We start from the raw sequence: 27686 nt of genomic DNA, 5'->3' as shown, positions 1-27686 counted from the left end.
CCTCCTCCATGTTCTTAGGACAAAGCTAAAACTGAAATATATATATGAAAAATACCTGCATATTGACTCTCTCAATCACACAGGACAGAACATGAAGAACAAGCATTTTGGTGTCACACTGTGTTACTTCCTGAAGTAGCTGAAAGAGCAGTGTAAACACAGACTCCAGGTACTAAAAGAAAAATAAAGGACCACAGGTTAGACCATCAAAAATACAACTGGTCACATGAACTGGTAATTTTCCTGTATCCTTAAAACTCTAAAACACCCATAAACTTTGAAAACACAAGGTGTGCAAAATGTTACTCTTTCACTTGCAAAAAAGCACATTAGCCAATTACTGACTAAGCAAGGTAAAATTCAGATCTACCCCTACATACCAGTTCAAACACGATCAGTTTGAACATATACCATTTCCACATTTTGATAAGTGTAAATGTGATTTCATAGGTAAAACAGGATGTCTCTCCAAAAGGAGCACTTTGTTAGAGTCAAACCAAAAGTACAGTCTTCCAGCTTTTGGGCCAGTAGATAAAAGTTAAATATTGAACTGAAAATGACATCTTAGAAAATTCCAGTGTTTACAGTCTAGATGCACTCTGAATTTTGGTTTGTTTGTTCTCAAGAGTTGAAATTAATATGGAAGTCAAAATGAAATGACGAAACGTCTGCTTAATTTGAGTGACCAAACTAAAACTTCGGCATACTTATTTCTTTCCATTGTTTACTAACTGACAACATTAATGACCATGGTAAAGAACACAAATACAGGAGAACCAAAGAGCAGCGCTTTAATGCACTACTGTAACCACACACTTGTATTTAGTATTTTTTAAGAAGCAGCAGGTTGGAAAATGCTGCATGAAACAGGCATGCGGGAGAGCCACAATGGTGTGGAGATGTATTTGTTAGATACAGTTTTAATATTTTCTTATCATGAAGAAACTTACTATATAGCAACACCCAGTATAAAGAGTACTAAACACACTGCTATGACGTTCTAATAGTATAATACTAAAATCTATCTACACATTAGCAACCTTAACAGTAGCAGCATGAGTATATGTGTGGGTCTGTGAAGACTGAACATACAATACAAACATGCATACACAGCAATTACTAAACAATGCAGTTCAAAATGAAATTGGAAAATATTTTTTCCTGATTTTCTTTACGTATTTATCTAACCTTCAGAATATATAAATGCTCTTACTGGTAAGAACTGGTCGGTTCTGAATTCAAAGTCATCTACAGGTAAACAAACATTAAGGGAAAATAATACAGACTGAAGACAGATATCAAGACTCAAATGAGAAAATATTTCATGGATACTCAAAAAATATAACATGAAGAATTTGGTAGTAAGTTTAAAATTGATGATTTTCCAGTAACTCAGAATTAAGAACTAATCAAACAGCTTTGCAAATAAGGATATTTAACTTCAGTGTCGTAGCTGTCTCAATACGGACCTGAAAGACAAAAGTCAAGAAGCATCATGCATACATCCATTAAACATTTTGATTATCCACAGAGTACCTGACAATATCAAATCACTTCATGTTTTGGCAACTGAATCACTCTGTCTTCTATCATCCTCTAAGAAATCTAGTTAGTTCATTTCATTCACTTTCCTTTTAGTATCCTTTATATTTTATTTGTCATTGCTAAAGTGGTAGAAACTGAAAAAGCTACTCAGGCAAAACCTTCAAGGACAAGAAGTAATTAAAGAAGATATCTATCTAGACTCTGATAAAAACTCTTGTAATAGAGGAGGAGTTTTACTTGGAATTATCTCACAGCTTGCTGTCAGTCAAGAAGCACAGAATGGAAAAAACTCAACAAGTTAGACTGTTCTTCCTGTATGTGCTTAGAAATGCCTTAGAAAGCATTATATAAAAACAGCTGATGCAGAAACACACCCTCCTCTGCTAAAGCTGTCTGAAATCACAGAAATTATTGTTATGACTGGCAATTGCTAATTAATATGTACCTACCAAACTAGCAAAATTTATTCACTTTTTTTGTGGGCTAGTAGCCCAGTTTGTTTAAAAACAAAAACAAAATAAACAACAGCAAAACCAGCATCTCAACTCAATCTCACCTGCTGGTAAACAGAAGTTGTAGCTTAAAACTACAGATTTGTACTTAAGGAGTTTAGCAACCAATGCCATTTATCATTTCCATAGCATGTAACTTTAATGCCTAAATAACCATAGAATCACAGAATCATTATGGATGTAAAAGACCTTTAAAATCATCTAGTCCATCCACCAAACCAGCACCACCATCACTAAACCATGTCCCAACAGCCATATCCACATATTACTGAAATTTCCAGGTGACTCCACCTGTTCCAATGCTTGACAACTCTTTCAGTGAAAAAATTTTTCCTTATGTCCAACCTGAACCTCACTTGGTGCAGCTCGAGGCCAGTTCTTTTCCTGTCACTGGCTGCCTGGGAGAAGAGACTGAACACACCTGGCCACAATCTCTGTTCCAGCACTTGTAGGGAGTGATAATGTCCCCCCTGAGCCTCCTTTTCTCCAGGATAAACACCCCCAGCTCCCTCAGCTGCTCCTCACAGGACTTGTGCTCTAAACCCTGCCCCAGCTCCGTTGCCCTTCTCTGGACTCATTCCACCTCCTCAATGTCCCTTCTGAATTGAGAGGCCCAGAACTAAACACAGCACTGGAGTGTGGCCTCACCAGTGCCCAGTACAGGGGGACAATCCCTGCCCTGCTCCTGCTGGCCACACCATTGCTGATCCAGGCCAGGATGCCATTGGCCTTCTTGGCCACCTGGGCACATGTTGGCTTGTGTTTAGACAGCTGTTCACTGGCCATTTTCCAGCCACTCTGCCCTGGCCTGTGGAGCGGCCTGGGGTTGTTGTGACCCAAGGGCAAGACCCAGCACTGGGTCTTGTTGAACCTCACACCATTGGCCTCAGCCCATCTATTAAACCTGCCCAGATCCCTCTCTAGAGCCTTCCTGCCCTCCAGCAGATCAGCACTCCCACCCAACTTGGTGTCACCTGCAAATTCACTTGATCAATGCTGTATAGTAAAGGGACAGAATAACTCAGTTCTATTTACACAAGGTATCCATTAGTTTATAAATCACTGTAAGGCATTTCATAATTTTATTCTGATAAAAAGCAGATGGTTGCTCTTGGAATTCATTTTCCCACCAAAGTCATCACATAGTGAACATCTTCAGGCCTCATTTAATATCTTTGACATTACTGTTTGGTATCACCACAATTAAACTTCACCACATCTTCCCAGTGGTTTACCTTTAGCAAGACACAACAGACTTTAAGGCATGATGTTATGAAATTCTCAAGTGTACATAAAGTGAGGTATTTCTCTTTCATCTGTGATTATAACAAATGTGTATTCCAAAAGATTAGTTATTTATGCTTACCACTAAGTCACGGTCTTGAAGCAAGTTACAAATTGCTTCATATAAAACAGGTCTCAAGTCTGATTTGAATTTTACAGAAATCCACTGTCCAATTAACCATATTACTCGTCGGCGTATAGGTTTATACCTTTAAAAGTAGGAGGAAAAAAATTGCTCTCGTTACTCATTACACCAGTTATTATAGAATACTTTGATGAAAAAAAAATCCAAGAATGATGAACATGTTATTACCCAAAACAATTAAAAGACTTATTTTTTCAAGATCAACTTCAGTGCAAAAACTGAACTTTTCATTAAAATTCTTCACAAGAAGGCTCAGGAAAAACCAGCTTAGTCTGAAAAAGATAATTTTAATCCTAAATGACTAAATGTTGAATGCTCATTTTTGAGGTCCTACTTTTTCTACATCCACTATTTCTGGGAAAAGCTTAGCTTTTTTTTTTAAGCTTTTTTTCCAGAAGATTAGCTTTTACAAAAACAGCACACAGTGACTGAGCCTGGTGGACCTAAAGCTCACACAGGAAAAGTGTGGGTCAGGAATACTGACCATATTCCAAAATAAGGCAACCTCTGCTGCATTAGTCATAGGACAGTACCTTTAAGCAGTCTGGACTGCAACTGGTATTCAAGTCAAAATTACTTTACTTTCTCTCTCAGGAGGAAATGCTGCTTTACAAATGAATAATTGCAAAAAAAAAAAAAAAAAGTATTCAGTAACACTTTCATGTTATGGAAAAGTTTCTCATTAATCAGTACAGAACTAAGCATCGTGGCAACTGATAAATTTGGCAGTGCACTATTTCTAAAAATCTAGAACTTGTTTTATTAATTCCATAATTATTCTATTACTGTGGTCATGGTGGATGGGCTTACTATCATCAGGTTATGAAACATTCAGAGAAAACAAAACATTGCAAACTCCACACTCACTGCTGACAACACAGAGGTGTGTGTTTCCAAACATCAAGCAGCTCTGAACAAGCATACTAGTAACCTTGGGACATTCTGTGGGACAGCAGAGGATACCCTCCAAACCACTTTATCTGAACTGCATACATATTCCCAAAGCTGCTCTTAAAGCAGTACTCCATTCAAACCACTAACACTGCCTTCCCTTATTGCCATGGTGGTCTCCAATGGTGAAGACAGTAAAAGCAGTTAAAGTAAACAGGGCTTCAAAATTCCAGACAACTTCTACTGCAAGCTTCTGTCCTCACAGGAACTTCATCCTGGGATATCACAAATGCCAACCAAATGGTTAAATCAGGTGTCTTCCTGACTGTAATACAACTGAATCAACAACATAAAACTTGTCAGTTTTACTTCTGCTACATGGGTGAATAACAAAAATGCCATAGCCAGCATGGGCTTCTAAGATCATGGCAGCTTTAATTAGAGACTGCTGCTGGAGGACCACAACAGCAAATGAACAATGTTACACAAGATCTCCCATTTTTTCCTGCTCTTCTGACATTTCGCCTAATCATTAGGGTACTTGGCAACTTGCAAATAGTAAGTGAAATCTTAGTAAGAAAACCAGTCTAATGAGAAGAATAAAAGCATTAGGAGACAGCAAGTAAACAACTGTGGTAATCATTCTTTGACACTAAGATAAGGTTATACATCCAAAAATAAGTAATTAACTTTTTCAAAGTTTACTGTAGTAGAAAAAAGCACTTAATATTTTAAGTTCCACTCTACAGGAAACTGAACTCTCTTTGTAAATTCAGCATTTGGAAATAAAAGAGCTGAGTAGAGACCCATTATGGAAAATCATTTACAATTTGTAGTAGTTCCTAAGGGTATAAGGAAACAAATTAGTTTATGTTTCACATAAAAATTGCCAGGGGTAAGATGAATTGCAAATGTGGAAGAAAAACATAGTAACAGTCTTCGAAGGACATTCGGGTCACTGCTGACGAGTTTGTTGAGAAAAATAGGACATACTTATTTAGAGTCAACAGCTGATTTGAACTTATCTGATAAGGATTAGCATGCACAATAGTGGTCACTGTCCTTCCCCTGGGGAGTGAGCTTGACGGAAAGGGAGGAACAGTGTCTTCCAGATAGATACAAAGAGCAACAGCTCAGTCTGTATGTACTGAGATGCCAAAAACAATCTTTCAAAATACCCCATGATATCCACTGAACAATAGGATGCACTCTTGTGAAGGCCATGCAAGTGAGGGTGACCTTGGTGAGAAGGAAATACCACAGCAGATGGACTGTATAAAACTCTTCATGTAGAAGAAGGTGCAATCATCCACACTTTACAACACAACCCAAACCCTTATTTCCCCTCTTTATTGCAGCAAAATTAACCAAACAGAATTATAGAGGGCTTGTATTTAAACTTAAAGAGAAGAACAAACCACTCTCTTGGCTAAACTACTGTCTAACAGGGATGATTTCCACAGACTTCAGCTGGACTTTACCTAGAGGACTCCAGGGTCTCTGGAGGCCTAGAAATAATTTTTTAAACAAGTAAAGGTGGTTATCCTGAGAAGGTTTAGTCAACTCTAATGTATGCAAGAAGACAGACAATGTACTTCTACAGAACCCTGAAGGATTCACCACATAGTAATTTAAATATGAACTGTCAAGAACAGTCACTTCTGTGACTGCTATCAGTTATCTGTATGCATTTCATACCTCTCCTCATTGAGTGGATGTGTTTCAAGGTTGAGTATTTTGCAGCTTGGCAATTATTAGGCATTATATCTTATCAGATTTGTATCAACAGTTTGCATTTAAATTAAGAAGGCATAATAAATCAAAGTGTTTACCTGTCATGAGAAACCTGTAGTTCTGCTAATAGCTGATTTTTAAACCATTGATCAAAATCCATACTATCAAATAGTTCATAAGCAGCCAGTCCAACTGCATTATACACTGGGGAAAAAGAGTAGTTATGCTTATTGTTTACATCAATGTTTCTTTTTAATATTAAATAATCAGATTAATTTAATATTCAAATCAGGTTATTTTCATAACTTGAACATAAGAAAACAAAACCAAAGCATATCTTTCTTTAGAAAGTGTTATCAGATCATGGTGAAAGGAACTCTGGTGCAAATTATTAGTAAAAGACAGACATTACAGAAAATATGTTAGATTCTCAAAAATAGCTAGAAGCCAAAAGAACAATGAGGATCTTATTCTATCACCAAGGATGGTGCCATAAGAAACAATTTTTTTTTTGCCATACAATCTCCTCACTTGTAAAATAGAGTATTTCTATTTTCTTCAGAAAATACTGACAGTAATTTACTTGGTACAGCAGAAAGAACAGGACAGTAAAAGAGATTGCTTGTTGCAGGAAAAATGCCAAAAAGCAGTGTATTTTTACATAAATATTTTCAAAAGTGAAGGCCAGCATCAATGAAAGGAGAATTAGGATTTAGGTCCCACTTTCCAGATGACTTTTAAAAAAATCTTGCAAATTTTTAATGCAATTTTTAAGAAGTAAAACACATACACAAAAGTGACTCTGTTACTTCAAAGATAAAGTAAAACTTAATTTACCGGCATCTTTAATCAGTATAGCATTGGTATTTTCCACGTTGGTAGATCCTACAAGCCAAAGTTAAAATAAATAAAAAAGTGTCACTAAAACAAGGAATGCAAGCAACTTTGCACTTAAATACTTTAAGAAAGAAAGACATGCATTAGGACTGCTTTCACTGCTTTTATTCAATTTACAAGTTAAGTCATTTCAATTTTGATACCTTGTCCAGTGACTGTATCAAAATCAAATCTGTTTTCACAGCCTATTCCTGACTTACTTCTTTGGAGACGAACATTTTTAATAACAACAGATATGTAAGTCAGAAGCAAGTATTATAAATGAAATTACTCAAAATCTGTAAATTGCAGACAACTGTTAACTACATAGTAACTAGATCCAAAAAGGTCCTAGTCCTAGTTCCTTGATTTTTTTATATGTGTGCCTAAAAGTAAATATTTTCTGCAGTTCTAAGAATTAATGGATTCTTCGTATCATCTATTACTTCAACAGTAAATCTCAATTTGAAAACATGAAGAGCAGAAGAAAACTGCTATGGGCCCCAGGAGAATTAAAAACGTACAAGTGTACCTTTAGCATGATAGCATTAACTTACGTAATTTTTGGAAAAAAACACTTTAACTGTCAACCCTATTATAAGGAATCATTTACTACTCCCCATATTATAGCACAACAAGTCATCCCAAAACAGATGTACACAAAATACTTTATGAACAGATTTTGTGAAATCAGAAACCACTCTCAAAATATGAGTATTTATTTTATTTTAATAGAATTTAATGATCCTTTCTGATAAGCTCGAATACAAAATATTGTAACACAACTAAGACAGCTGGGGGAAACAAACTGAGCTGAACTGATGAGAAAAAAAAGCACTCCCACTTACTATCTTTGCTGGCCATTATAAAACTTGGGTTGGGGGTAAAGAATCGTAAGGTAAAACAAAGAAAATATTAATCACTCCTCAACCTATGAATAATTCAGTCTTCATACAGAGAACCCATACATTTTTAAACCAGATTCTTCAGATTTGGAAAGTCACCTAAATTCTACAAAATGACAGCGTAACTTCAACTTTTTCTTTTAAAATTTTTTCTCCCCTCAAGATTTTGGCAGAGACACAGCATGATCTGCCTTGCAACATTTTAACAGGAAGTTCCCAACTAAAAACAACCCAAAGAATTCATTAAGCTAGTGGATCATTCCCAAGAAAGCCTGAAACCTCATAAAATTAGAAATGCCACAACATTTGTCAATCATCTAGAATAGTTACAATGAAAACCAAAGACCCTTTGGGACTTCCTCCTCCGAGATACACAATGCATTCTGTTATAATGGGTTTAGAAATAATTTTAGAATATTAATATGCCCTTTCAAAAATACAGAGAGAAAGCACTATATAAAATTAGATGTTACAAGGTCAAATTGTCTAATAGTTGACAAGAGTATGTTATGAATGTAAACAATTCTAAATTTTATACTTCCCTTATTTTTTTTCAATAACTTACCTTGTAGACTGTGAACCATTTCTAAAAGAACTGGAGTAAGTGTCTGATTATATTCATAAAAAATATCAATAAAAAGGACTTCTGTGCATGGCTGAAAAATTAAAAGATCTGGTTAGAAGCTATAAAAATAAAGGCAATTAAAATACATTTTATGCTAAAATTTTAAGTGCTGAATACCTCACACTGAAAGTCACAATTCAAAAAACAATATATAGTAGCAAAATTAATATTGTAAGAAATTCCACTCTTTCTACTATACATTATGCTTAACTCTAGCAAGAGCTTGATAGCTCCATCTGTATCACCCAGTTCTGTGGCAGAAGAACAATGAATCTGTGGAGTGAAACAGCTGGTGCTGAGCTGCCAGTGACCACTCTGTAGGTATGTCACAGGTTGTTTGTGTATTGGCTTAGTGGCTCTGGGCCAGGGACTTGGACTGAGCACCATTTTACAAGTGGAATATACTATATGCACCATGCTGGGTTTTTTAGTTTTAAAATAAAAGTAATTCAGCAAATAAACTTTGAGATATCTCTGCAAAACAAACCACAACAGTTACAACTGGGGGATACACTACAACAGCATATTTCTGATCTGGACTAAATCAACTAATATAATAATTAATTAATGAATATAATTAACTAATAAAGATGCATCTGGAATTTCCTTCACTCATCATGTCTACTAACATACTCGTAAGTGATTATATTAGTTATCAGTTTAAAGAAGAGACAACTTCTGCTGGCTTTAACCAGTTGCTACATAATTCAGATGCTGAAGCAAACTCCTTTTCCCTCCCTCCTAAAACATGAAGTGCATAGATTCCCATGTATTTCAGCAAGTTTGAATACTGAAAAAAGAACAAAGTTAAATTTCACTAATTCTGAAGAAACATAAGGATTTCTTTTCAAGTATTATCTGTCTTGGTTACAAACTATCAAGAGTTGCATTCAGGAATGTTTAATGGGTTTCTTTCAAATTGAACACTTACTCTGAGACTGTACTTCCAAGAATCTCCTCCAGTCTCTTCTACAGCTATTATTTCACAAAGAAAAGAAAAAAGCATTATTTCAACTCTGGTTCAAACAAAATTTAGTGTTAGGTTAAGAGGGTATCATAGACTACTGAGAAATCTTTTATTACAAAAAGAATGTCCAGAAGGAATATTTGTCCATGTAAGAAGACTGCAGGAAATAAAATGGTCAATACTGCAGTAGGCAATTTGTAGAGACAATGTGGATATGAAGCACTTATACAAATATCTAATTACACTACTACCAACTATATAGCATGTTTCTTACTGAAGCTTTCTGGATCCTCTTCCCACATGGTCAATTCTTCCTTTGTCAGCAGGAAATAGTGAGTGACTAATCTCCTACATATTTCCATTAGTGTTGGGTATGTGAAAAAAGCTGTCTTTATCTTATGTGCTTCAAGAGTTTCAGGACTGCTGTCTGAAATAAAACAAAGATTTCAGACACAATTAAGTGGCTTAATGATCAAAGACTCATCTGGTAAAATCAGTAAAGTCAATCAATAAAAAATTATTATCCTCTCAGAAAAACAGAAAAAAACTATATTTTCATAGCAGACTTTACCTGACTTTCAGCTGATAAGGCAGGTTTTTAAGCAAGTAATCTATTCTGACAAATACCAGTATGCATATAAAACTGTTTTTCAAATTCATACAGAATGCTAATTGCTATCTAGTCACTGCCACACGTAAAACTAATGTGAAAGGTTGAGGTATTCTTTTAATTCACACATACAGCACTGTATGAAGTTTCAAAAGTAAACAGTCCTACAAAGTAAAACATATGAACACCTTTATATTCAACTGCATCTCCAATCCACTGTGTTTATGTATTTCATTGTATTGGTATTAGTTAATTACAGAAAATATACCATTTTATCAAACATATCTCATGGGAAAGATGCAACAAACTAGTTGATGAAAATAAACCAAACTCTACACCTCAGTACTTTTTAAAATTCATTCAGTGGAAACTAAAACCAAACAAGGAAATATATTTGTGTTCCTTTTGCATTTCAAATTCTTTTGGAATGTCATTATCTATATATATTAATAGTTTAAAAGTTAAAATAAAAATTATCAATATAGAGGTAGAAACATACATATTTGAAAATTATTAAAGCATTAATAAAGGAGTTTAATTATTGAGAATAGCTAGAAAAATGTTTCTCAAGACATAAAAATTTTAGTAAATAGTGACAGTACCTTCAATATTTTTGGACGGTTTGTATGCATAATTTTTTACAATCATCTTAATGAGATTCATGCATTGTACAATAAACTGCTCAAATACAACTCCTTCACCAGCTTCTGTGAAAACACAGCTTACAGAGAACTCCAGTGATCTCTGAATCAAAGAAGTGAATGAGAAAGGATGTTGATCCAGGAAGTCCAAAAGCTTAAAAAAAAAAAAGGAAGTAGAAACAGAAAAATCAAAACACTTAGTGAAGTCTTATTAACTGCTTTAGTAAACTAGTTATCAAAAACAGCTGCCAATTTATATAAAACTACAGAAAACTGAACATGGACAGGAAATTAAGAAGAGATCAGTATCAATTGTTAATGAAACATTTAACAGCAAATTTCTTGATTTTGGTTCGAAATTACTTTATTTTTAAGTATAAGTAAGAATACCAATTCTTAAAAAAAACTGGACCAGCTTACTAGTAGTAAAGAAAATGGATCAGCCATACTTAAAACAGTGAGTATTTTAGCGGATAATTCATCCCTATTAGAATCAATATAAGCAAAAGAGGTATGAGGCCTATATAACTTCCCCTTACCAACACTACCCATGCAGTACAACAACTTGCTTCCTCAACTTAGCTTTTCCAATTAGTGATCTAGAAATACACTCGTGGATTCCTTTAATCTCCTTTAGTACTGCAAAAATGCCCAAACCTTTATTTTTTCATGTGAATTTCTATAGGTGATAAATTACCTATTAATCAAATTTACTTTCTCTTCAGGTCTGTGAAAAAAGATGCACATTTGCAATCTAAGTGCTATGACAAGACCAAAATTAATGTGTCAGAGCATCTTCAGCTCAATTTTGGTGAAGCTGATAGGTGCTTTTTACTTCTGATAACTAGGCTGAATATTTAAAATACATCCACGGCCTCTAGATAGAGCCTGAAAACAATGGGAACTCTGTAGGTTTTGTAACTTTAAAAAAATAAAAAAAGGACAAAAAAAAAACCAGACCAAGTGACTGTTAAAATTATCTATCTTCGATACAATGTGCATTTAACACTTGCATAGAATCAGCTGACAAGTCCAAATGTATTAGACAATACAAGCCTCTGAGGGCGAGAGTATGTTGTTCATTTTCTTTTGATTAATTAGTGTGGCCAGTAATTCCACAGAACTAACAAAGCCATAGAAACAGTGATCCAGCTACCTATAAAAGGTAAGATGAAAAGCCTCTCTCTTCTTTATTCCTTAGTACCATTACCACTGTTTAACCAATGCTTCCTGAACTCTTTTTAAACAAATTCTAGTTAAATAATTTACTTACGGAATGCACTTAATTTTGTTTGAGCTAAGAAAATGTACTCTTCACTGCTGCAACTTACATCAGCATGAGTAAACAGACACCCTTTTCTTCAAAAACACATCTCATAACAAAAGTTTTAAGTCACAGTACCTTCCACTTCTTTGAAAGGTCTGAAACAGATTCACTTTAAGGCACATATGTGTCTGGACGGGGACTGCTCCTCCAGAAGTATAAACTATGCAGTAACTGAAAGGAGATTTTACTTACCACTTTAGTGAACAGAATTATGGTCTTTTCTAGACGATCTCTGCATATGCTTTCTGTTCTTATACTTCTACCTGGTAAATCAGACATTTCACTACTATAATTTTTTAGACTTTCATATTCTTTCTGGATAGTTAAGTTTTAAGTAATCAACAACAGAGAAGAACTTATTTTCACTGTAGTTAAGAAATCAAGTTAACCCTGAAAAAAGTTCTAAGGCAAAAAAAATTCCAAATCAAATTCAAAGTAATGACTGGGTATAGAAAATCTTAAACTGTTTCTCTCAACTGTAGTGAAATTCACTGCACTTGATCAGGCTATAAAAATTGTGACATCATTACAAAAAATTCAAAGATAAAAGGCATTTAAAATAATGCAAGCAAATGCTAGTATAGTCAAAAAATAGTTATGCATTGAAGATATAAAGATGTCCTTTTAATAAAACTGTAAGATGTCTTTTAATAAAACTGCATACTATTATATGCTTTTCTAGAAACTCCACCTTAAAAAATAATTTATTGTAGACATTCTGAATTAGGAAAAAAAAACCAGACAAAACTTTTATTGAAAAAAGAAAAACCAGAAAGTGACATATTGAAAGCATACAGGCAGAAACACAATATAATAAATGTGAACATTAATCCCATAAGGTAGTTGTACCTGCTTTTGCAAAACAATCTACTGATTAGAAAATTGGAAATGGGAAGGTTCAGCTCAGTTCTTGTCTTAGGACACAGAAACCCTAAAATCCTCATATTCTAGGGGACTACAATAAACACCAAACTTCAATATGGGATGGCCTTCAATTCCTCCTATTCAAAATCTGCACCTTTCTTGTTAAAATTGAAAAAAGAGCCAAAAAGAGCCTGACTGTACTATAGTGAAAGTGGCAAACGGAGGCAGTTTCCATCTCTTCTAAAAATGAGGCCCAAGGCCCCCGTCAGCCCTCTCACCAAAGTACAGGCTCCTGAACCCAGGAACTTCACCAAAATATCTAAATTACATATAACTTATTTCAAAAAAAATTCTTCCTATTCAGTTTAGACATCTATTGTCGTTAAAAGTGTTGTTAAAATATGACACCAGATACATTTTTGATCTGATTTTAGTCTGTTGATACAAAAAGACATTTCTACTGAATTCTTCTTTGATAGTTTCAGCAGCATTTAAAGAAATAGTGTCAATTTCTACCAAAATACCTTGCACCTAAATGACTATTGATGATGCACTAGCCTGTATATTTTTATCCAGCTTCTAATGTTTAACAATGAATACAAAGAAAAATACTCAGATACTTACTACACTCCAGAAACTGTTTCAGCCGTTCAAATACAGCATGTAGAAAACCCTGAAAAACAAACATGTCTTTGAAAGATGAAGCTTATTCTGCACTGTATTATGAGAACTAAGTTATGTCAGACTGAAGTCAGTTCAGATGTGCTACCAGCTCATACATGACCTCATAACTTTTAAGTGAACTCTTTGATTATTTTGAACAAACGATTTTCTCAAGAAATTAACAATTAGCTAGCAAGCAGACTGCATAGGTAATCCAAACTGACCTTATTAGTACTACATAAACAGCATAGCAACTCCAGTAGAAGGAAGGACAGGTAACTACAGACATTTCCTTTAAAATATGCTTATCTAGTTCTACTCTGATCTCAACTTCCTAGTGTAGGCTGTAGGTACTCAATTCCTCTAGCAAAACAGGCAGCACTGGAGGTTAAGGAAGGTGCTTGAGTTTCTTTGTCTGACCCTACCCTCTCCATGTGCTGCAGAACACAGGCTTTTAACCCAATCAAACAAATATGATAGAACATCATATTCATTACTCAAAAATTTGACTTTAACTGGGGTGAGGAGAGCACATGTAAGACATCTTTCAGTAAGCAACATGTGTGACTATGATGTGGTGTGTAAATTGGAAAGGGTGTCTTTTGCTTTTTTAAACATTATGCCATTAGTATCATTCTGTTTAGAATCTATCTAGGATTTGAGAGCTCTTGACTGATGGGAGGACAACTTTGATAGAATGTTGCTTCATCTTCCTTTGCATAATACAAATGTATGCCTTTCAATGATTTTCAAACCTAGCTCTAATAACACCTGAAATCACCACAAAAGTTTTCTAATCTAGAACTAGAAACACACTTACCATCACCTCTGCATTCCAATGAGGTTCTACAAAGCCATGGACCGTTAGTTTCCGAAGCACTGGGAAAAGAAATTACTTTTTTTGTAGCTGTTTCTTAGATGCTTATTAGCTTGTTTCAACAAATTTCAGAATACAATTACAATTCCACTTGCCATGCCTTTCTTTCAACTCAAGATTTTTAAAAATACACATAATTTTAAGTCCCAGATGCCTCATCCATACCTAACATTCACCTTGTTGAAATTATTTTAAAACGTATCTTGTGTAAGATAATGAAGAGAACTTTTAAGAATTACTCAATCAGGAAGAATTCTGCCAAAACTCTAAGTATTCAACTCCTGAAAGATCCTGCAGTAGTAGGAAAAGAGCCAAGTACAGGCAAGGCCCATAAGCCACTTGTAAATTCTCCCAGGTTTATCACTGCCTGTAACCCAGCAAAAGCTGCATGCTGCATCTTCTGAAACAATTCAGGACATGTATTATTTACATTGCAGGAATTGCATACAAAAATATCAGTTGTTAAAAGCAGCAAAGTAGTCAGGATATGCATTTACTCCACTCACAAGCCTTTGAGCATAAACCTAGGACATAAACTAACTGCTAAGGCTGTTAGCATTTCACTGGACACAGGGTTAACTTAATAGAATGAAATTTGTAGCTCAGCTTCCTCAATTAAGTGCTAAAGACATGCAAACACACATAAGAAAACATCCTGTTATGCCACCCACCTTCCAACTTCCTAGACATTGACTTCTTACAATATGCTCAGTGGACTCCACAGTTTCTCACATACTGAGAAACAAGACCACTCTCTCCCCATTCTGCATGAGCAATCATCCTTCTGCCTTGCTAACAGTACAGGGAAAACAAACCAAAAATATACTTATTCCCAATGGGAATGGCTTTGTTAGATAATGGGAACTTTTTACCAAAGAACTTCTACACAATCCCCGGGAAGAAAATTATTTGATTCCTTACACTTAACATCATTCTATATTATTACCTTTCAACGACAACAAGGTCCTTTCTAGTGAATTTGCAGCTGCAGCTTCATCCCCTGTACAAATCTGTTGTAGGAATGTATCTGTATGGTGATTCCACAAGGAACATGCAAAGCTATAAATACTAGATGTAAGCTGCAAAAGGAAGATGAAGAATATATTTTGTTTCCTGAATTTTGCTGTACCATAATAAATCCCCAAATTTTAAAGGCTGGTTTAGATTATTAAAATATTTAATCCTGCTTCTTGTAAGTACCACAGACCACAATGTTTAATTTGCTTCTTTGTTGTAATGAGTTGTACTAACCTTAAGACATTTTCCAGAAAAATACCTTGCCTTAATTTGAAGATGTTATGATAGACTCACTGGTTTCCCTGACTACTTGGGTCTATGACTCTCACCTTAAAGAAAGCTATTTAGGCCTCCTTTCTTACCTGATTTTCAGTAAATACAGCTGCTGGTGCATAATACAGTATGACGCTTCAAAAAATTATCAGCTTTCCTCATCACCTCTTCTCCCACAGTGACAAGCTGTCCATCTTACAGTTAAATTAATGTCTGAATCAGCTTACTCTGGGACACACTTAGCAGTTACAGGTGCAATATTATTAAACAATGCCTACTGCAAAACTAACTTTACTTTGTTGATAGCTGCAAATACTGACTGACACTTTACCTCATTTTTTTTTAAAACACAGAATGACAAATAGTTTCTAATCAGGTAGAACTGAATAAATCTCAAACTTAATTCACATTACAGTTGATACACAGTGCTTAACTGATAAAGATATCTGAATTACAAACAGAAGATGAAGGTTTTCTCACTCAGTTATGGTAGCAATTGACAGCTGCTTAATTACAGAAATCTGCATTTTGTCTGCTACACTTCATATCAATGGAGTCAAAAGCACATTACTTTATTTAGTTGCTTTGACTGAGTAAAGATTAGAAAAGGTCCTATTTACAAGTCATTCTTCAATGCCTCAGACTCCTGATGGTTAAAAGTTCATCTTATTGATTACATAGACAGAAATTTCTACATAGATAAGTAAGTAAACATACGTAAACATCCATAAACAATCTTCATTTCAGGGGCACACTCTTTCCTTTAAAATGAAGGAATAAACTAAAATTTCAAGAATTTCAGAGTAACACATTTGGAAAAAATATTTAACTCACTAGATTCAGTTAACCGTACTACATCGTTGCCCAACTTCAAATGGGTTTGGAGATGCATGGCCTACAGCCAAAGTACATCTGTGTTCTAATCAGCAGATTTTTATAGTGCAGAAGGTAAGCTAAATGACATGAGATTTGGCATTTGTGTTCACATCTTGCCTTTTAAAAAACTTGAAGAGATGGCCTGGAAAAATCTCAAACACATTCATGCTGGTGATAAAAACTAAAATATGGTAGTATGGAAATCTAAACCCTAGTATTTAAAAAATCAGAACACACTTCCAAAAAAATTCCATAAATACCTAGAAAAGTAAGATCATGCACATCATAAGTCTGATATGCAGATATTGTTCTGTAGATGAAGCTCTGCTTCTTTACATAAATTAAGATAACAATGTTCAAGCTGTATCCAAAATTAACAAAGATCTCAAACATCTCACCCAGAAACTGACTTCCAGTTATTCCATAGTACCCAGATACCCACAACATAAGAGCATTTCTGTTCCAAGGGCAGACATTTAAGTCCACAGACATGCCATTAATTCCCTACCAGCTAAACTCAGGAAGAAGCAAGCATGTACAATACATCTTTTGCATGCTGTACATTACAGCATCACATTACTTACATCATAGAAAAGCTTCCTATCTGCAGCAAGCCGTTTGGATGCCAGGGTCTTCGTAACATGGTAAAACGTAAGTAGAGCTCTGTGTTGTTGAAGATCATCCTGCACCTTCACAGATTCTACAAGAGTGGGTATAAGTTCTGGCCATTGCCTTGGGCAGTCCACTCTGGCAACTTTAGCAATCAGTACAGAGATCTGAGTTGCTATCTGCAAAAAAAACCAAAAAAACACAGACACTGCTTAGTCAAAGAGCATGTAGGAAATGAATAATGATGAGATCCACAGCCAAAAAACAACTAGAATGGATTGATAGATTTTTGTGTGCTTTTTCTCAAGCTGTTTTTAAGTTTGCTGAATGCAAATAAATGTGGAGAAAAAGTTTATGTTCGTAGCAAGTATTACATAAAATACTAAATACCTTGCTTAAATTTTACATGGAGACCAGTAACTGTATTCTAGAAATCACATAAATGAAGAAATAAATATGTGGGAACCAAATTTTACTTAGTGATCTTTTCTATCACTTTATATGAACATACACTGCTGAATACATATTACCCATAATTCTGCTCTACCACGCTTTTCAACAGAGCCCCAGGAAGACATATGTATAAGCCTAAGCCCCATCCCAGTAACTGAGACTGAGACTCTCACTTGCTCCGGATCTTCAGAACCCCAGGCCAGGTGCACCTGCACCACTCATACCATCTGACTTTGGATGCTGGGCCCAAATCCCACTGGCACCAGCCTTGCCAGCAGCTGGAACCTGGTCCTTGGAGCACACATGCATGATGAACTGAGTGAGATTACACAGTGAGACAGGTAAGGGATGCAATCAGAATACATGCAGTGGTCATCAGGCACAGGGTTTGTTCAGACACAGGTACAGACCAGCCACGGTTTACACATGACTGGCCCTTCTCATGCCCTCTCTCTGTCTATTCCACACTTGGCTGCTGTGCAACTCCCTTCCCCTAAACATTCCTTAGCATATTTTGTATGGTCACTCAAAGCCCTACCTCAAATACCCAAAAATTTCACATTTGTATTTTCCCTGTTCTTATCCCATTCTAATTGAAAAGGTCTTTGGCTGGATTAGTGAAGCAGACACTCTCTCCTTCAGCACTCTAGAACAACCACACTTCCAGCCTGCAGAAGAAGTCACCTTCTTAGGCTACCAGAAGGAACCCAAGTAATTTACAGGAATAAGAAGAATAGAGCAATGCCTCTCTTCTTTACTGGTGCCTCAGCTGTTTCATCTGGAATCTGAGAACCCCAACAAGTTTTCCACAATATTTATTACTACCATGCTGCTTAGTGAGAAGAATTGCTTCAGGAAAATTATGTCAACATTCGCAAGGAAGAGCTGGGAGTCCTACTTATTACAATATCAAATTATGTCATTTGACATAACAGGGGAGCAAATAAAGTCTTCTCCCTATGCGATACAAGAAGCAACCTCTCAGGAAGGCCAGAAGTACTTTTATCTTGAGCACTGGCATTTTAAATGGGGAGAAAGAAGAAAAAGAATCTGCTGTCATACATTAAAAGAACTACTTTGTTCCACTGTTCCCTCCATATGCTAAATATCTTCAGAGGGCATGGAAATTATGCTTTTAGCAGATGGTATGTTCTCTTTTTCTACTACACCTCCCCTGGAAGTCAAGTTGTATCATCACATCTCCATACTATGCCTATTTCTCACTTTTTTCTGTTGTTTTTCTTTCTATACAAGAGTCATAATTTTTTCTGCCTTCAGTGATGCAAAAAGCATAAGCAGATAGTAACTGTGTTATGAACTGTCTGTGACTGGAAAAGTGCAGTTATCAGGAACACTGGATATCAAAACTCAGACATATCAAGCAGGCTGGGAACTAAACAAAAGACTCCTCAGAAAGGACACCTCAGGATACCTACAAGATAGATTGGGGAACAAGGGGAAAAAAGGGATATGGACTCTGTAAACATATTTCCATATCACACATAATTGTTTGGACAATTATTTAGACTGCTGCAATAAAAACAAATAATATCCACATCTTAAAAAATGATATCCCAAAACACAAATCAAAACATGAAGCCACTACTCTTTAAAATGTCAGTTAAAAAGGTTCCAATCTCAACTGCAACTATAGTCAGAACTCCAGAACTGTTCATCAGCAGTGGCATTCTTAACTACAAAAAATGCTATGCTATCATCTTAGCAGGCAAACTGATGAAATACTAATGAATGTATGGAAAAAAGTATTAATAAAAAGTTTTGTTTTGCAAACAAAATAGTTAATATTAAGAGTTTCATAGTTAATTTACTTATTTATATGTTTAAAAAACAAACTTCAAAGTTACGTATTTGATAAATTCTATTCTATCGAGTAGAAGCATAAATGACACACACTATGGTTAAGCTTGACATGCTTCATAGTTCTTTTTAGTTAAAATCCAGAAACAAATAATATTTGTCATATTGTTTACATTGAAACTATACCTGCAGAACAAATTTTAAAACACTTTATTTGCTTCTTTAAAAACTGCATTTGCAATGAAAAATTTTAACCCTAGTCAAAATTGTCATTTCACAATGGACTTCTACAAAGACTAAATTACCCTAATTTTGATAAAATGCTCTAATTCTAGAAGTTACATTAATCCTGTAAAGAAATCCCAAAAAGTTAAAACAGAACTGTCTGCAGAACAGAAGTTTATTCACATTGCCTTTTTTTTTTGTCAATCTTAACCTCATGCCTATCATTTCTGTATTTCCTTGACAAAGTTTTTTAAGATCCAGCTCAAACGGTTAGCAAATACTTCCTTGCAGAATCTCATAATTACATGATGAAGAAGTTAGCAAAAGTAAGATTGATTCATCTAATATGGGCATATTCTGTGCCCCTAACATTAGTTCTGTACTCAATATAATAAATTATTATTCTAAAGAAAATAACTGCTTACATTTAGTCATTTTATGTAAGAAAAGACACTATCACAGTGAAGTTTTAATAAGCTTATTTAAATTCACTAAAATGCTGTAACTGGACATGTGACAGCAATACTGCTTAGGTGGATTTATGCAGCAGCAATCTCAACAGCTCATTCCCGCTCTGCCACTGCCACACTTCTTTGCATGGCCACACTGGGAGTCAGGTAACAGAACAGACACGGCCAAAAAAACCAGAAATCACTCAGGTAAAGGTTATCCTTCAGCTACATCCATTCCCTGAACCATTTCACCAAATGGCTGCATAAACAGCAAGGAACAACAAACTGCCACTGCAACACCAAAAGAAACGAACCACAGAGACAAAACATTGTTTACAACCAAAGTGGTTCTATAACTCATTGAATTATGATCTATGGTAAAAGATCTCATTTCAAGATCTCTCTGCAAAGCAACATGTAAACTGCAACGTTATTATTATAATTAATACTTTGTAAAGAAAGAAACTAAGATATCTATCAATACAAGCATTTCTTGGGAGAATAATAAACAATCACCACTAACCTGATTCACCGGTTCATTAAAGTTGGTGATAAGTCCAGCACGCAACGTAGTTTTTTCTTCTTCAGAAAGAGCACTGCCAGGATATATTTATTAAAATATTATTTTCAATTAAAAAACTACTATAAATTCCTTTGTAACGATCAAAAACACTATCAAAACTAACAAAGGAACATCCTTTGCTCTTCCACTATTTCAAGTATCTTTAAAAATAGAGGGAACAGTGAAAAAAGTACTTATAGCATTTTAGTCTCACATTCTGAGACCTGAAGTGACCTTTTTAAAAATAAATGGCAAAAGAGTTGAGAGAGTGAGATACACAGATATATAATGAAAAAATCACAAAAGTGTACAAAATACAAAGGGACTGCTCAGAGACAATTGTTATATAGTTATTATTAACAGAATTGACGATTTGCACATGAATTTTTCCATGGACACTAATGGACAATGGCCAAAAATTGTCCAGAATAAGGCAATCACCATATCAGATGACAGCTCTTTTTGTAAAAACACAAAGTCTTTTCTATTATAAATCCTTTTCTATAAGAAAGTAATATATTTACACTTTAAAAGTACAGATCCACTTGAAAGTAGAGATCCTTTGAAAATTATAGCTTTGTGTGAAAAGTATGTTGATACATTCTCCATAAAACGCAGGGGAAAATAAGCAGGGCAAATTCTAAGCCATAAAGGTTAATTTTCATTCAAGTGCAGCACTGTGGTATCTTAATACTTAAGTGACCTGTATCAGTTTAAGACTACAGGTTACAGTATTATATCACTCCTGTATTACTTCAGATTTTATGTCATCCATGCAATTTTCTTATAATTTCCAGGCAGGAAACACAACACACTGCTTTAAAAAAGGTTTTGTTGGTATTTATAGATTATACTATCAGGGAAAAAGAAATCCAAAACCAAACTAAACAAAAAACCCCAACAAATTTTAATTTACTGATAGCACCTAGAAAGCTGTTTCTTCTTCATAAAAAGCCTGTAAATTGTCATGCAAGGTTGTTCAGATGGAAGTTTCACCTAACATTGCAATGACTTAGAAGCATGCAAGCAGCACATCTCAGTGAGACTAGCGGCTGGAAATTAAGATTAAACACATCAACACAACCACTTCCTCTTATCTGACCTCAGGCATAGATATTAACCAACTAGTTTTATATATTGAGGTTTTAAATTATATCTAAAGCTCGTTAAAGCATAGGTTTTACACTAATCTAGACAAATACTAAATATTAATCTCAAAATAATAAAAAATAGAGGCAGGAATTGCCATAAGAACAAACATCTAAAAAAATATTCTAGTTTTCACTTTCCCTTCACCCCTGCACAAAACACAGGTGCTCACTATTTCCTAGATAAGACTTATCATTTGAAGTATAGGGGGGCCCATTCATTGTTTCACTGGTGACTCAGAACTGTACACTAAGTCTTATTTTCCAAGGTAATTACAGCATTCAGGAGCCACAATTTTATTTTTTATATTTTAAATCAAGACATAAGATGTAAGATTATTTCCACAAAAAATTAAATTATCCCTAAAAATATTTTGGTTAAAATTTACAGAGATTTCTGCAACAGTAAAAGCTTTTCTGCATGTAACTATTTAATTTATTAATCTAAAGCCACGAGATGACATTCCAGGAAAATAAATTTTGAGGGCTTTTCTTTTCTAATATGAAAATGCAGTATATAATTTCCACATATGCAGGCATCCTCTAAGTAGTTTCTAAAATTTAAAAGCTCTTATTAATAAATTTTTTAAATCTATTCTCAATTAAATGTAGATTGTATAATATCTCACTTTCAGGACAAAAAGCACCTAGAAACCTGGTTTGTAAAGAAAAAAATATCCCATTTTCTATATTACTTCATTTCCTTTGTTTCTGGGCTCAAAAAAATCCTGGCTTTAAACATTTTTTCATAATAGTAATTATATTAAACTTATCATTTGCATAGTCTAAGAGCAGCAAGAATTCAGTTCATTACTTACTGTAAATAAAAATGCTATAGTTAAGCTTTTGCCATTGCAGACAAAACAAAGGAAAAAAGAAACAGATTATGAATGCCTCAAAGACAAGCTTGTGATAAGCAAAACTCGAAAACAGTAATGAAAAAAATCTAAGAAATCAATGCCGATGCAAGTGTCACACAGCAGTACTGTGTGACAGAGTTCCTAAGGATTTGCCAGACTGTGGGTGGATGAATTCAGCATTTAAGCAACACGAGAGTGACATCTGCTGGAGAAGAGGGACACCCTCAGCCCCTGAAGGAGACACAGACTGGTACCACTGCTCTCAGGCTCCCTAATGCCTTGCAAGCCATCTATAAAAGCTATAGGCAGGCAAGAAGTTAGGAAGAATGTGCCTCACTTAGCCAGTTACTTCCCTTTAGCATTGAATTATATGTGCCTAAAAATTAAAACAACTTCACCTACACATGAACTTCTCAGTACTATCAACTATGCTGTAGTCTTTCACAATTTGCAAGTTCAGCATTACTTTGATCTTTCTCTGTGTTTGTGGTATGGAGAAATATGCGTCCAAATACTTCAAAAATTATTTTCAAGCTTTTTTTAAAAAAGCCTGATACTTTGCATTTGGATTTCTGGCTTATGAGAAGTTATCACATAAGTGAAAACATAGATTTGAAAAGTATTGTTAAAGTATTGTACCATGTTGGTAACACGGTACTCAAATAGGAGAGCAAAGTCCACAAGAGACAGGATACAAAAGTAATTCTGTAAAATCAAAACCACATTCAACTCTTGAAATCAAGACAAACCATTTCTGAAGAAAATAAAAACACATACAGAATCATTCTGTGAGACCAGCTTTTCAGGAGGCTGCCAACAAATTTCAAAAGAAAAGGCCAAATCGTGCCTGAAAAGAGGCTATGACAACTCTCGGCTCTTTGCCACAGCTATATGAAAAGCTGCCTGAAAAAGCAGGAGGGAGGAAGTTCGTAGGCTCATCTTCTAAATCACTCTCAGTGGAAAATGCAGTTTTAAGCCTGATTTGTACATGCTCGATGTACTACTATGGAAGGAGAGCAGACAGCTGATGAAGTGAGACACAAGACCAAAAGACAAGAATATTGCAAAGACAACAAAAATGCAGCGTCTACAATGAAGCCTTCAAAAAAATCATGATATTCAAAGTGTGATTGGTTCACAAAATAGTCAACTGATAATTTAGTTTAAATCAGGATTTCTAAAAATTACCTCAACATATTCTAAGAGAAATGTGATCTGGCTGAGTGGTGACAAAATGTCACATCAAACAAATTTAGAAAGAAAAACAGTTGCATACAGACTAAAAATTTAGTATGCATTACTCCATTGAATCCGTAACAGCAGCCAGAAATTTTTAAAATTTGTTTTATACTTTAATTGCACTAAATTAGTGGCAGCAAAGTTAGAAATGGGGGAAAATAGGGTTGCACTGGAAATTTAATATAGATTTAACTCATGGAATCTTTAATAGCCAAGAAACATTTATTTTTTAAATTACATTTAATTTAAATCTACAATAATATATTTTTATTTAATTTTTACATCAAACAGTAAAATTCTAGTCTTTAGTTCTGCAAGAAATAAACTATGCTTTTTTTACCAGAAATGCTATTAGTGGCTAAAAATATTTACCATTTGAAATAAATGTTTAACTGCTTCCAGCAGTTCCTGCAAAGTACTGGTATGGTAAGCAGAATCTTATTAATCAAAAATGTCAAAGACACATGCCATCTTTCATGAAAAAGATTGTATTTTCCTTTCATATAAAAAAAGAATCCAAATGCTTACAGATGTTTTGCAATTATATACTAATTCACACATAAAAATACTTTAGTGCTCTATGCCATAATGAAGGAATACTACACTACTTAAAATGTGCTATAGATACAGAATTTTGTAATTTTCCACTCCTTTGGCAGATTTTTGGAAAGGCTTACAATGCAAGGCAAAATATATTAAACTATCTCAAACAATCAACAATGAAAATCATAGTTTGCATCGTAGCACTAACTTAGATTTGTGATCCAGAAAAACTGTACCTAGAATTCCATCTAATACCCTACATCTGACAGTGACAGTCCCACCTATTACTAGCATTTGAGACTGAACACTTGCAAACATTTTTGAGCTCTGGAATTGAAACTCTTTGTGAAATAACACCTGCTTTTAAAGGAAAAATAAGTACTTCACACAAAAGACTGGGAAGTATGTAATTCTATGGGTTATATATTAAAATGGCACTTTTTATAATTTTAAAGTGAATTATTTGGTGCTCATGAAAAATGCTTATATTTCTCATCTTCTCTAGAGAACTCTTTGTTATGCATTATCAGAACAACAAAAACTGAATACCAAAACTTTTTAGTATGATAGCTATTGCCTCTTTCCATGTACACACTTAATATGGATCAGCTTATACAAAATGAAATGTCTCTCTCACGGTCCAAGAGACTGACTACCTTTCACTTCTGTCACTATCAGTAAATCCAGGTGTTAATGTTGTAACATGTACTGCATCACTTCAAAACCTATTACCTTCTAATAGGAAATAGCCTTCCAACTCAGTTCTCAATAGTCAATCATAAACAGAGTCAAAAGAAGCAATATATAGAGACAAAATGTTTTATTAGCAAGTCCTGAAATTTGAAGAATGTTGTCAGTTTCACCATAAATTCTAAAGTAACTTTTACCAGCTAAGAATCTGTTTTTCCAGCCTGGCAATCATAACAAAGTCAACTTTAAGATGGTTAAGCAGAAGAACTCAAAACTTACTGCGGTGCAACCCGTCTCCAGTAGCGATCAATTCCATTTTTAAAGTAGAGCACAGCTAACCATCTTACATTCACATCCAGGCTATGATTTGTAAAGATATTCTGTTAAAAAAAATAAAAGTTAGAAACTGCCCAAGATACCACAAGCAAAACAAAAATTGTAGCAATGCATGCCCCAGTATATGTAGAAATACACACACCACTGTGATATGGGTATAGATAAACAAAAAGCCTTCATCATCATTTGACAGGGAAATGACAACACCATGCTAAACATAAATTTTTAGAGATTAAAAAAATGTTTATCACTAGCCCAAAGTTTGATTTATTTAAAAAACCAACATATAAGTCAAATGTATTGCTCATCTTGTCTAACAGAGAAGGAAATATAAGGGTAGTAATTACTATAATCAGACAATTTTTACATTCTTTAATGACACAGCTTTCAGAAGTTTGTGCCCCTGCAGAATACAGGATAATTCTTTATTCTAGTCAGAATCCAGTCTTCAGATTACTTATTCATTATTTTATTTATTCATTTGCCAAGAACAATCCTGTTTACCAATACTGTTTGTAAAATAGTGACCTGGTAGGTCCGCAATTCTCAAATTTGACTATGCTTAGGAAATCAGGAAATTAGTTTCTACCAATATGAAGCTAGATATATACTTATGTATCTATCTATATACACTTTTATATATCTGTATGTACATACAGACAAACACAGAGGAGTTATTTTGTATGGTAATGGTGTAAAATTAACCAACCAAGGGGAACTAAAAGGTAGGCTATTGAATCTCAACATGGGTAGTATGAACAGCAGCTCTCCTCCTGTTTTCTACTGCATCAGATTGATCTTTCTCAAGGGGTGAGACATCATTACTCTCGCCTTTAGGGAGCAAGCATGTGTGAACTCAGTATTCTTACTATACAGTGCACTGCAGAAAGAGTGCATCACTTGTATTCATTGCTTTTAGAAGTCCAGTATGAAGGCACCTGAAAAATGCAGGGATTCTGGTCAAAATTGTCTGCTACTTTTGGGCACCATGCCTGCAAACACAGGCATAAACAAACCTTTCAAATAACTCAGCACTGTAGAAACCTGGGACCTCATTTTCACTATGAATTCAAAACCTAACTTTCTCTCAAAATCTGCTTTTATAACAGTAACATCTTTCTAGAGGTAATGGGCAACCAAAAAAAAAAACCCTAACACACTCCAATCACTAGAAAGTAAACAGATTTACAAGCCAACAATGATATCAACTTCAAAACAAGCAATTGTAGAAAAATATCAGAAAGGTGGTAATGCACCAAAAATACCACACAACAAGAAAATTATCCATATGTAATACTCTCCTTCCCCAAAGCTCATTTAGGAAGACAGACTGAATCTCTAAAAGACTTGACCTTTCCCAAATGCAACTTAAGCATATTAAAAGACTATCAGCTAACTTCAAACACCACTTCCATATCATAAAAATAACATTCAAAATAAATGAAATACAGAAAACCCAAACTACTCATACTGAAAATTCCATTGATCTTACAAACAACTATTCCTCTCCTTGCTAAAATATTTAGCAGAAGCAAAGCTTCCACAGGTAAAAAACACCTTGAAATTAGACCAGACCTAGATAAAAAATGAAAAAAAAAAAATCAAAGAATCTACACAAAAACAAGTAGAACTTCTCATTATACTCCGTATCTTCATACAAAGTTCCTAAAACATCAAGTATTTAATATAACACAGTAATGCTCTCATAGACATAACAGGAATGAAGCCAACATACAAACTGATATAACTTGCACAGAGGTTCTTTTCAAAACTATCCAATTCTGTATCAAAACAGACATGCAATACCTTCAAAAGAGAAACACAGAAAAGTAATGACAGCAACTCCACTAGGTACTAAAAATGGTAGGATCAAGGATGAATGTCCCATGCTTCTTTATGACTTTCTCTACTCTGACTGTCCCAGGAGCAAGTGTATCTCACAGTAATTATATTACTTGCCATATCCCACAGATATCAGCTGTCTTACCCACTCTCCATTTACATTAACCTGTTTCCCTGCACCCTTTCCTGCTCCACCAAGAAGATGCCAACTATTTTCTCTCCCAGACATCCCACCTGTTATGATCAAGTTAAACAAAGAAGCAGACACTTCACTTGT

The 27686-nt window shown here is 34.7% G+C and overlaps 1 protein-coding gene across 2 annotated transcripts in view; it reads right to left on the bottom strand.

The window, feature by feature from the left end:
• The window catches only part of IPO11 (importin 11), a 79736-nt gene that overhangs the window by 43138 nt on the left and 8912 nt on the right, over nt 1-27686 (bottom strand). For both annotated transcript variants that reach the window (XM_068176507.1, XM_068176506.1), the window contains exons 5-21: nt 25511-25611; nt 20713-20785; nt 17217-17420; nt 15413-15545; nt 14410-14468; nt 13551-13599; nt 12255-12325; nt 10697-10889; nt 9759-9911; nt 9449-9492; nt 8458-8548; nt 6949-6996; nt 6210-6315; nt 3424-3550; nt 1436-1469; nt 1214-1254; nt 56-172 (exon numbers count right to left, since the gene is read on the bottom strand). In XM_068176507.1, coding sequence (XP_068032608.1) covers nt 56-172; nt 1214-1254; nt 1436-1469; nt 3424-3550; nt 6210-6315; nt 6949-6996; nt 8458-8548; nt 9449-9492; nt 9759-9911; nt 10697-10889; nt 12255-12325; nt 13551-13599; nt 14410-14468; nt 15413-15545; nt 17217-17420; nt 20713-20785; nt 25511-25611 — 1644 coding nt within the window. The remainder of the gene's footprint in view (nt 1-55; nt 173-1213; nt 1255-1435; nt 1470-3423; nt 3551-6209; nt 6316-6948; nt 6997-8457; nt 8549-9448; nt 9493-9758; nt 9912-10696; nt 10890-12254; nt 12326-13550; nt 13600-14409; nt 14469-15412; nt 15546-17216; nt 17421-20712; nt 20786-25510; nt 25612-27686) is intronic.

This window comes from Anomalospiza imberbis, chromosome Z, assembly GCF_031753505.1.
Source record: "Anomalospiza imberbis isolate Cuckoo-Finch-1a 21T00152 chromosome Z, ASM3175350v1, whole genome shotgun sequence".
Lineage (NCBI taxonomy): Eukaryota > Metazoa > Chordata > Aves > Passeriformes > Viduidae > Anomalospiza > Anomalospiza imberbis.
The sequence above is the reverse complement of the archived record's forward strand: the minus strand, read 5'-3'. Positions and strand labels throughout refer to the sequence as shown.